Raw genomic sequence first — 11,556 nt, forward strand, 5'->3', positions numbered from 1 at the left:
ATGTTAGAATATTTTCTTCCTTTACAAGTGGTAATATATCATGCCCAGGAACTGGGCTGATAATTGAAAGAGCTAATAATAGAAACTGATATCTTAGGTTGTTCTGCACCCTGTTGGATCAGATTATGGAGTTCACTGTGTTTGTGTTTCAGTGTCCTTTAGTTAAATAACAGCATACTTCCCTTTAAAGGTTGTTCTGTCCTAAAGAGGGAAGAGAACCACAAAGCAATGATTTTTCTCTTCACAGGCTTTCATCCGACCATTCAGGGAGCACCACATCGATCCAACCGCCATCACTCGGCACGACTTCATTGAAACCAACGGCGACAACTGTATGATCCCCATCCTGCCCCTAGCTCACATGGCCTACAAGTTCCTCACATACACACCAGGTACATGCTGCGCCTGTAGGTTTGTCTACAGGCCTGTTGTCACTTTTCACCTGGAATTCTGAGGATTGTTTTCAGTTGAATTTCATGACATTCAAAAGTGATTCTAAGGACTGAAGAAGGTCAGATTCTCTCCAGCGACCTGCAGCAGAATCTCAGGGTTAGAAAGACCAACGTACAGGAAGTTGTTTTCAGACCTGTGGCAGTTCTGGTAATCGTGTGCTCTGACCCTGAGAGCAGAAAGGGAGGGACTGGAGGAGGAGGAGGAGCAGCAGGAAGAGCTGGCAGAGCGCTTATGAGGAGGTGACATCTCCACCTGTCATGTCTGCACTTCAGCTGAAGCATAAAGGTCACTAATGGGAGGAGAACAGGGGAGGTGACACCAGTTATTCGGGTTAAAGGCTGCATTACGTACGGCGCTGTGGGGTTAAGCTGCTCCAAACCTCTGGAACCAAGTTTCTCAGATATAAATCATGTCAGCGAAGGGGGGCGGAAACACCACTTACACCAGAGCTGAGCATTTATTGGATTATTTACCTTCAGAGGTTAAGATTTGATCTAATTAGAAAGCAAATATTACAAGGTAATTTAACTAAATTTCAAACTTGGGTTTGATTATGTCTTAGTATTAATCTGTAATGTCTTGTTTTAATTATAGCTATAAGTGTAATAATTCTGAGTGAGTTTATCATTAATTAAATATTTTTCAATGTGAATGAAGTTAACTTAGACACAGCAAGGTTTGTGATGCTACATTTTGGCCTAGCACAAAATAAAATGTTCCATTTATAATGGAATAAATAAAATTCTCCTATTTACAGGATGAATAATAATTATTTTGTGGTTCAGTTTGTGGTTGCACTGTTTCTTTGCAGTAAGAAGGTCCTGAGTTTGACCCCCTGTCCCTATTCGTTTGTATGTTCTCTCTGTGCATGCACAGGTTCACTGAGGGCTCTCTGGCCTCCCCCCACAGGGAAAAAAACGTGGCTGTTTGGTTGATTGGTCTCTCTAAACAGTCCCTCGTTATTAGTGTGTGTGCATTATTTGCCCTGTGATGGACCTACAACCTGTCTAGATAGTTGCCTGTCCTTCAGCAGAAGACCATGTCTCCTTGTGACATTGCAAGAACCAGAGGGCATCAATGATGGTTGGCTTTTTACTTTGGTCTAGGTACTCTGAATGTTGAATTTTTTGGGGGAAGCCAACTACCTCAGTATCTCAAGTTGAAATCTTTACCTGGTATTTATTTGACTGTTTTAGTTTGTGTATTTAAGGTAAATTTAGTTAATTTGAAAACATGCTAAAACTACCGGGAACAGAGATGGTTAATTCATGTTTTTAATTATTTCTGGGGTTATTTGGTGAGATTTTTGGGATTATTGATTGAATTCAATTCAGTTTACTTATATAGCACCAATTCACAACACATTTCATCTTAAGGCACCTTTTCAACCATATCACACGGTCAGATTGGTTCAAAGTTTTCTATTTAAGGAAAACCAGCTGATTGCATCGACTCATTGACTCACCAGCAATCCCTCACACCAAGCATGCTTGAAGCGACAGTGGAGAGGAAAATTAAAGTTTAACAGGAAGAAACCTAACCAGGTAGCGATAATAACTCTGCTGAAAGGCTCATTGAAAACTCATTTTCAGCTTTCTGGCAGAAGGCACTGGATTTATGCCCCAGTTGTGTTACAGAGTAGTTGCCCTGGCCTCCAGCAAGGGTCCTCCAGTCTTTAGAAGGAAAACAGACCCACAGCATTATACTGTAGATCCAACACCATACTCTTTAGTGTGCTTGAGGTGTTTTCCCTCCATAGGAAATCTCTCTTTGATTTGACCAAAGTACACAGTTACGTTTTCACTGAAGTTTAAGAAAAAACAATTTTTATTGTAATTTTTGTTTGTTTTTTTAGGAAAACAGAAGCCTTTTCTTTTAGTGGCACTCCCAGTCCATCAGCTGGGTTGTAGATCACATGTATTTGTTGTCATGGAAACACGGTGAGCCCAAGATGTCACCCTTTGCTTCATCTCTCTTACAGTGAGCTTTGGATTGTCAGTCTTCCAGGACAGGGGTAAGTGCTTCAGGAGAAAATGAGTGAAAAAGCCTTTTGGAGGAGACGTGAAGCATCTTCATGAAACAAGAAAAGTCCATTTGTCTTCAGCTGAAGCACTTAGAGCCCCAGAGTCATTTTTTTTACTTCTCTTTAATTGTCCTATGAATAAAAAAAAAAAAAAAACTAAGAAAGATATTCAATCTAAGATTGTACGGTTTAAAATAATTAGACAGAGTCTTGAGGTAAAATGGTTCTGTCAGAAAAGATTATTAAAATTTTTGTAAAAACCCACAAAACTCAATGCTTTTAATTTTTGCTTAAAAATGTTTTGTCATTACGTTGAATCAGGAGCACCATGGCCTGCTGCAGCTTCATGCATTCAAACGTTCGCTTCCGACTTCCATTAATAACAACCTGGTCAGTTCATGTAGGGTTTAGTCTTTGCAAATGGCTAAAAAGGATATTTTCTTATTTATACAGAATTTTATGTGAACTTCTTTTACATTTACTTATTTAAATATAATTGTCATAAAAAATTTGAGAAAATGTAGAAAAAAAGTTTCTTTAAACTGTGCAATGCTGAAGACGCACTAAAGAAAACAAAAAGTTGATTTAACAGATCTCAAGAAACAAAGGATGTTAGAAACTGGAACTAGAGGGAAATGAATGGTCTTCATCATGAAGGATCAGAGGACAGTTGAAGCCCACATGTGGGCGATGTCCACGCTTGTCCTGTCAGGAGGTCACCGAACGGAGGCAGGGACACGGCAACTTGTTTTCCTGTCATGTCTGCTCCCGAAGAGGTCACTGCTAAGAGTTTGAGTGGGCTGGCGGGAGGGGGCGGGGGCATACGAGGGTCATGTAGCGGTAAGATGACATCTAAACCTGTCATGTCAAGCTCCTCACCGTGTCACCGGACAAACACAGAGACACAGGATGAGGGGGAGAGTTGACATCTCCAGCTGACATGTCCGTGTTTGAACCGAGGTCAAGAGATTGTAGTTTGGTTTTTTTCAAAGAAAGAGGGATGTGGGGTGAGGAGGACGCCTGTAAGTCATTTCAGCATTAGCAGTTAACAAGAGACATAGAAGTAAAAGCTGAAAAAACATAAATCCTTAACTGAGCAAGTTTAAGCTGAATGGCCTTGGTTGCAGAAAAAAAAGACTTTTGTTCTTTTTGAGTTCTAATATTTCAGATTCAGTCAGAATAAAAGCAAGATACTCAAGCTACAGGCCCCAGCATCCAGAGCTAATTTTGCAATTAATTAGCCTGGCTGCTGTTTGAACATCATTCAGACATGAAGAGAAGGCATTAGACAGTGGATGTGTGGAGTATTACTAGCTGTCATTATCTTTGTTTGAAAATAGTAAGGGCCAAAATGACCATGATCCAACACATTAGTAATAATAATCCAAAGAACAGCTTATAGCAGCAGAAGATTGTTTACAGAAAAGTATTTAACTAGTTTTTTAATTTGGAATTTGAAATGTGTCTTAAGTTTTGCAATTAAACAATAAAATTAAAACATTAGTTAAACCTTTAATTTATCTCATATATTATAGAAAATTACCTATATTGTTATTCATATCATTAGATGTGTTTTTTGTTCAGATCTCTGCAACAATGTGCTTCAAAACTGTATTATAGAATAAACACTAATATAAGTAGATAAACTTCTTTCACATAAGTCATTTAGTTTTAATTGTTTTTAAAAGATTGAATTAAATCTTATTTATTAAATTTCTGCTTTTACTTTTTATCTGAGAGATTTATTTAGAGATGTACCTTTTGTGCATATGAGGCTGACTTTTGTTTCTCTCCACAGCTCTTTATTTATTTTTTCTTCTTTTAAAATTAAATTGATAACTTAATGATAATCTTGTATATTTACATATTAATTAGTGTTGCACCGATACCCAATACTTGGCTTTGCAGTATCGGCTGTTACCATGCCGATACCATCGGTAAAATAATGGCCATCATGGCTTTGTCAAGCTGCTGCCTACCTTTGTGAAGCAGGAAAAAGACTAATACAAAGTGAATCCAGTAGAACCTTTTATTGCGTACCTGGAATGGGTGACAATAGTTGAATAATCTTTTGGTTCTCAAAATGTTATCGGTGCCTTATTTGTCGGTACTCGCCCATATCACCATTTTACTAGTGCTGTATCGGGGCCCTGCCCGATGCTGGTATCCGTATCAGTGCAAAACTAAAATTAATATGAATTAATATGGAATAATTTTTTTTAAAGAACCAGAATCTGTTGTTCTCAGTTCAAAGAGGAGGAGTCTGGTTCTCAGTGACTCTGAGAAGGAACCAGAGAGATTTTCTATTATTTGAAGCAGCTCAACCTAAAACAATTTAGCCTTTGTTGGTAGTTTTATCAGCTCTATACAAAATAAAAAAAAATGTACGAATACAAAGCTTTTATTTGTTAACCAGCTATCTTGAATCTAGCTAAAAGCTTTGTGTTGTTGCTGAATAGATACATGTACACCCAGTGTTTTACACCCAGCCGTCTGCACAAACTAAAGGGAGTTCAATAGAAAAGCAAGTTTTCCTCCAAACAGAACCTCAGTCTAAGATTTTTTTTTTATTACTATCTTGTAAGATAGATAATAAATATATATTTTTTAATATCGTCTTGTTCTGTCAGTCAGACAGTTGAATAAAAGCTATTTTTCAGCAGTTTCTCAGTCCAAATGATACTTTTGGTTCACAGCTTTGCATCGCCTCTCGCTGTGTAAAATTCAGTTTCGTTGCCACTTTGTCACAGTCGGAAAACCACTTATCTGCTGTTCTCCATCCCTCAGCTGAGTTACAGCTTTACCTGCATCAGAATAAAGAAAAACACACACTTGGATGGGGCTGTTGTGTATAAGGATGTGGAAATATGGAGGACAGTGGTTGCTGGTCTTCATCCCAATTCTGGTTAATTTCATCAGAGTTATGAAAAGATGGAGAAGCTGCAAAATCAGTGACACCAAACAAGCGACTGTCCACTGTCGCTATGTGCTTTATACAAGTCAATGACAATGCATTCTGCTGGGGTTCCTCAGGATGCACAGCTTTTTTAGATTGATTCAACAATGGATTGTGCATTGTGTAGACGAGCCAGTGTGTAGATGTTAAATGTGAGACATTTAGGAGGTCTCAAAAGAACCCAGAATATCATTTATCCTGCAGGCCTCACCTTTTTTAAGTTAGAGTTAAAGATTAACAGTAAGAGAGAGAGACTGGGCGTCCTTTATGGTTGGTCTGTACAAACGGCATCTATATAAGTGTCCAGAACCCCTGCTGACCCAAAACAAAACAAAGGCTCATTTTATGTAGATCTTGAAGATTTCCAACATAAACTTCAGTGTTGTTGCTTTAACCAGCTGAGACTTTTTTGTGTATAAATTGTTTAGAAAGCATCTGCTGAAGGCATAACATTACCTTTATTATATATGTTATCATAGAAAACTCTGGAAATTATAAAATGCCCCTTTTTTAATTACATGTCTCCTTTACATGGATTGTATGAATATACCGAAACAAAACATGAATGTGAAAAGTAAGTTATGATACGGAAGATCCGTTTTATCCTTCTGGTTACATTAAAATACTCAAACAGCTCACTGATCTTCTCTTCTGTTCCTCAGAGATATATTCTCCCTGGATTTGTTTCTTTTGTCGATTTGCTCTAATCTATTTTCTTTCTAAGGAAACAGATAAGTTTGAAACGGTTGCATCCCAGCTGTTCTCTATAATTCCTAGTTTCAATTTCAATTCTATATCGCCAATTCACAACACATGTCATCTCAAGGCACTTTACAGTTCACCAGATCATACAGTCAAATTGATTCAAAGTTTTCTTTCTAAGGAAAACCAGTTGATCGCATCAACTCATTGAAGTGGATGCAATCCCTCACACTAAGCATGCTTGTAGCAACAGTGGAGAGGAAAAACTCACTTTTAACTGGAAGAAACCTCCAGGAGAACCAGACTCAGTGTGAGCGGCCATCTGCCGTGGTTTCAGTCCTCTTCTCTGTAAACAGCCTTTTCCTTTCTTTCTGGTTTCCTCATCCCTCCACAGCTTGTCTCCATGTGGCTCTTTCCCTCTGTATGTCCATACATCTTGATCAACCAATCGCCTAACTTAGTCCTTTTTCCCCCGTCTCCTTTTAGAGGCCTTGGTGGCGTCCTACCCCTGGGACTGCTACGTTTTTGCCTTGGCGGTTTTTGTGACGTTGACCAATCAGATTCACAAGTGGAGCCACTCATACTTTGGTCTACCCCGCTGGGTCACCCTGCTGCAGGACTGGCACCTGGTGTTACCACGGAAACACCACCGCATCCACCATGTTTCACCTCATGAGACGTACTACTGCATCACCACAGGTATGGCCTTCAGAGCTAAAGAAGCTACAGTGACAGCAGTAGCTCTCATCAACTTGGTCCTCTCTAGATTTGGATCCGCTATTCTTCCACGTTTCCTCAGCTCATGAGGTTTGCAGACCTATTTTTTTTCCTTACAGTGACGGTCCCACCACACTTCAATCAGGGTGAGGTCCAGACTTTGACTGTGTGTGTGTTTGGAACACCTCAACTTATTTATGGCACTAAAATCTGAGTAGAATATTATGGGCAAATATTCTAGAATATGGGGTGGTCAACAAGGTTTTTGCTCCATTTTAAAACTGTTGAAATGCATTAAGCTATTTTTCAGGTCTGGAGAAGAAGATGACATATGTCTTTATCTCAGCCTTGAGATTTACACATAAAAAAAAAAATCAAGATTATCTCTTAGATGTTTTATTTATATCAATCAATCATCCATAAGTACCAATTTATACAGTTTACTTCATACTTATGAAGTTAAAATACAGCAGTTCAATACTCATTAGGAAGCTAGTTCTTTATGCCCAGTTTTTACAGATATCTAATTTCAAATTAAATATACCACGTGAGATTAACTATTAAGGAACATGTTTTATTTACATGTAAAGCTCTATTTCAGGAATCATTACTCTATTTGACCTGTTTTGATAGGTCCCATGTTTAAAACATGATGTCTCTAAAATATTTGTCATGATGAAGCAGTGATTTATGTAGGATTTATGTTAAAGACTGGCTGGAAATCAGAAGCAGATTTCCTTTATTTTTATTGTATAATAAAACAACAAGGAACGCATTGGCCCAACTCCTGTAAGGTGCTTACAATAAAAACACAGCCCTTTTGTGCTACTTACACAATAAATGTTAACACAACAGTATCTAAAATCATGAACCACTGGATGTAGACGTTGCACACAATGAAACTAAATAAAAAATACAATGAAAATAGGTAAATCTATCCTGGCTGATAGATTAGTTTGCAGCATTCAGAATTCTGTTGGTTCAGGAATTAAAATAAAAATTGAGAAATTCTAAAAAAATTTTTATAGGATTAAAAATTTAGGAGTTTATTGGATAAAAAAATTGTCTGACAAAAAATTGAAACAACCATTTTTTTTTTCTCTCTAAATGGGCTCCTTAATGTATGCCTGCAGAAAAAGCCCAAAGGATTAAACTCCACCAACCTGTTTTAAATGAGTATGACGTGTTCGGGCTGATATGCAGCATTTAGTTTCTCCAAAAATGGAGCCAAACATCTCTACTTTGGTCTCATCTCTCCAGAGAACAGATGTAACATCAAATCTCAGTTCTGCTGCCATGTTCTTTGTATTGAGAAACTTTCTCCTTGAACCAGTGAATCTGTGTTAGGTGACACCAGAGCAGCAAATTCCTGCTTATAAAGCAGGATCAGCTTTGATGGTGATCGGTTGATCAACCCGTTTCATCCCAAGCTACCGGAAGCTTCTTTCTACCCTTCAATAGGTGAAGCAGACAGGATGGACTTAGTTCCACTGTTTGCGCATCTTGGTTTATTATTTCTTGTTTATCTTTCTTTATATCTTTAGAGCATATTTTTTAAAGGCACAAAATGAAAATATTTAAAACAAAATTAAATTATCAGACGTAAACCCCTTCAAAGTCACATTAAAACATCCATTTTGGAAGGTTAAAAGAGAAGATGATGTTTCCAGAATAATTAAACTTGGATTTCTCTGCAGATTCACATAAAATGGCGACTGTGTGTCAGTTTATAAATAACTAAAAGCAAATGTTGTGTTTGTGTGTGTGTGGGTCTGTGGAGACTAGAGGCCTCTGTCACACATCCACACTCTGTATTCAGTCTGCATCTGGGTGAAAGCGGGAGGGATACTCAGGGGGCGACTCTGCTCGTACGTCACCCTGCGCCCCAGCGGACGACAGATGTGAGCCTGAGCTGTCGGGGGTGGCACGGTGAACACACTCCACTACATTCTGCAGAGTCTCGCATCTGTTAGCGTGTGCCGGTCGCTCTGACCTCTTCGGTTCCTAACCTGTGTTTGTGGAGGAAGGAGGTGGTGGTCGGGGACAGGGGAAGAGTCCACAGGGGGCTGACGACGGTCCCCTGCTCGCGCAGCCTGGGCCTAGCTCGGAGTCCTCCGGGGGCCCGCCTTGCTGCCTTTGTGTTCACCACCGGCTGACAATCCCCATGTATATTTAATGCTAACCTGCTGTCTGTTCTAACAAATAGGACTTCACAGGCAGCGGATGGGAGGGGGGAGGACAGGGGAGGACAACAGGGGAGAAAGGAGAAACATGGAAAAATGGTGGAAATAAAATACTTCTGGATGATTCCAACCAAGAGAGAGACGGATTCTGCAGCAACCAGATGTGACTTAAACACATGCTTCCTCGTTGTCTGAACATTAGTTCTGTTTTAATCTGTGGATTAATTCAAACTTTAAAGGTAAACTTTGTGTGCATAAATCAAGATTATTTTGTCTACTCTCTCAAGGCTCCTCTGCTACTACATGGGTGCCATGCATTCATTCATGGGTACATGTTAATGTATTTTGGCCTGCAGCCACACGTTCATGAATTTGCTTAACTCAAACGGATAAATTCACAGCTGCTGAAAGTCTGTAAACATCATAGGAAGTGAAAAGCTTAAGGGTGTCTCCTGGGAAACCCCTCCATCCTTCTGCACATAATGAGAATAAGGCAGGAGGCTTAAATGTACAGCAATTTAAAGTCATTGTGTAGATGTGAAATAGAAAAGGAGACCTTTCATGCTTTGGAGTTAAGGTAATGACCGCGAGAGGGAGACGAAAGTCTGCCTGGAGGTAGCATTTCTGTGGAGCCATAAATGGTATAAATTATTTAGATATATCTACAAAATACTAGATACCATGTGCCAATAACCATTACTGTAAGAATAACCTACAGAAGCATAGATCCATTTTGAAATTAGCTTAGACCCCATGCAGACCAGAGATGTCGTGAATGAGCCGAAAGAAGCTGGATCATGTAGAAAGAGCACCAAAAGAAAAAGATTGTTGATCAAAACTTACTTAAAACCAGAGGTCCAGCTACCAGGCTCCTCCCAATTTATAAGCCAGGTTTCACCAGGTACTGCTCAGATTCGACTATTTGCTAGACTCTCCTCTCCAGCACCCTGGCATAGGCCTTGTTAGGGAGAATGAGAATTGTGATTCCTCTATAGTTGGAACGCACCCTCTGCCACCCTTTCTTGTGCTGGAGAACCACCGAACCAGTTTGCCAATCCAGGGGCACTGTCTCCGACCTCCATGTGTTGTTTAAGAGGCCTGTTAGCCACAACAGCTCAACAACATCCAGAGCTGTAAGGTCCTCAGGGCAGATCTCATTCACCCCAAAGCTTTGCCACTGTTTTTTGACCACCTTGGTGACTTCAGCCTAAGTAATAAACAAATCCGGCAGAGCACCCTGTCTCTTCTTCGACCACGGAAAGCGTGTCAGCCGGACGGAGGAGAACCTCAAAGTATTCCTTTCATAGCTCCCCACTCCCAATGGAAACAGTGTTAGAGGTGTCAGACGGTTTGCCTGAGTAGTTTTGAGGAAAACTGATAGTCTTCAAAGTCCACCCAGGCCCTTGTTTTTGCCTCTGCAACCCCCCACACTGTGTCACAGTTGGCCTTATTGTACCTGCTTGCTGCCTTAGGAGTCCCACAAGCAGACCAGGCTCAATAGGTTTCCTTCACCAGCTTGACAGCATTCTTACTGCCGGGTCCACCACCGGGTTCAAGGTTTGCCACCACAATGGACGTCACAGACCTTATGGTCACAGCTAGGGGCAGATATATTGACAATGGAGACAAAGAACATGGCCCACTGAAACTCCATGTCCCCAAACTACACCGGAATCTGGAAAAAGCTCTCCCGGAGGTGGAGGTTGAACATATCCCTGAACGAGGGCTCCACCAGACATTGCCAGATGCTCACTATTTATTTTGGCCTGCCGAGCCTGTCTAGCTTCCTCCTCTTCCAGCGTATCCGTGCCCCTCTCTTCACCAGAGTGTTCAAGACCTGCGGCTCAAGGTCAAAATATATGATTGAAAAGTCAATCATGGACCTCCAGCCTAAGGTGTACTGTGCACCGATGGGAGTCCCTATGCTCGAACATACAGTAGTGTTCATTATGGATAACCTGTGACTTGCACAGATGTCCAATAATGAAACACCACTCAGGTTCAGAGTTGAGCCGAGTGGCGGTCCATTCCTTCCTATCATGCCTCTCCATGTTTCAATGTCATTTCCCACATGGGCGTTGAAGTCTCCCAGGAGAATGATGGAATCCCCGTGAGGGCCGCTATCCAACACCCTCCCATGGGACACTAAGAAGACCCAGTACTCGTACTGCTGTTCTGCCCGTAAGCCAAAATGAGACTTCCCCCTACCCAAAGGCAAAGGGTTGCAACCCTCTTTTCTGCCAGTGTAAAGTCCAAAATGAGCCAGCATAGCTGGTCCACTCAGGAGGAGAAGAGAGTCCAGCCTCACTCAAGGAGCTGGGTTCCAGAGCCCTGGCTGTGTGTGGAGGTGAGCCCAACTATTTCTATCCAGTATCGCTGCACCTTCCGCACAAGCTTAGGCTTCTTCCCCCTAGTAAGTGACATGCCCCAGAGCCAGTTTAAGCGGCCATGGATCGGATAGCAGAGGCCTTGGCCTTTTGTCTGCTGCCCAATCCTCTTCACACCATTACGGGAAACAATAT

The 11,556-nt window shown here is 40.8% G+C and overlaps 1 protein-coding gene across 1 annotated transcript in view; it reads left to right on the forward strand.

Moving 5' to 3' along the window:
• The window catches only part of LOC107090913 (transmembrane protein 189-like), a 45,759-nt gene that overhangs the window by 32,340 nt on the left and 1,863 nt on the right, over positions 1 to 11,556 (forward strand). The window contains exons 4-5 of the mRNA XM_015384553.1: positions 248 to 392; positions 6,621 to 6,833. Of these exons, the coding sequence (XP_015240039.1) occupies positions 248 to 392; positions 6,621 to 6,833 (358 nt within the window). The remainder of the gene's footprint in view (positions 1 to 247; positions 393 to 6,620; positions 6,834 to 11,556) is intronic.

Source organism: Cyprinodon variegatus, unplaced genomic scaffold (genome assembly GCF_000732505.1).
Source record: "Cyprinodon variegatus isolate N-32 unplaced genomic scaffold, C_variegatus-1.0 Scaffold316, whole genome shotgun sequence".
In the NCBI taxonomy this organism is placed as follows: Eukaryota; Metazoa; Chordata; class Actinopteri; order Cyprinodontiformes; family Cyprinodontidae; genus Cyprinodon; species Cyprinodon variegatus.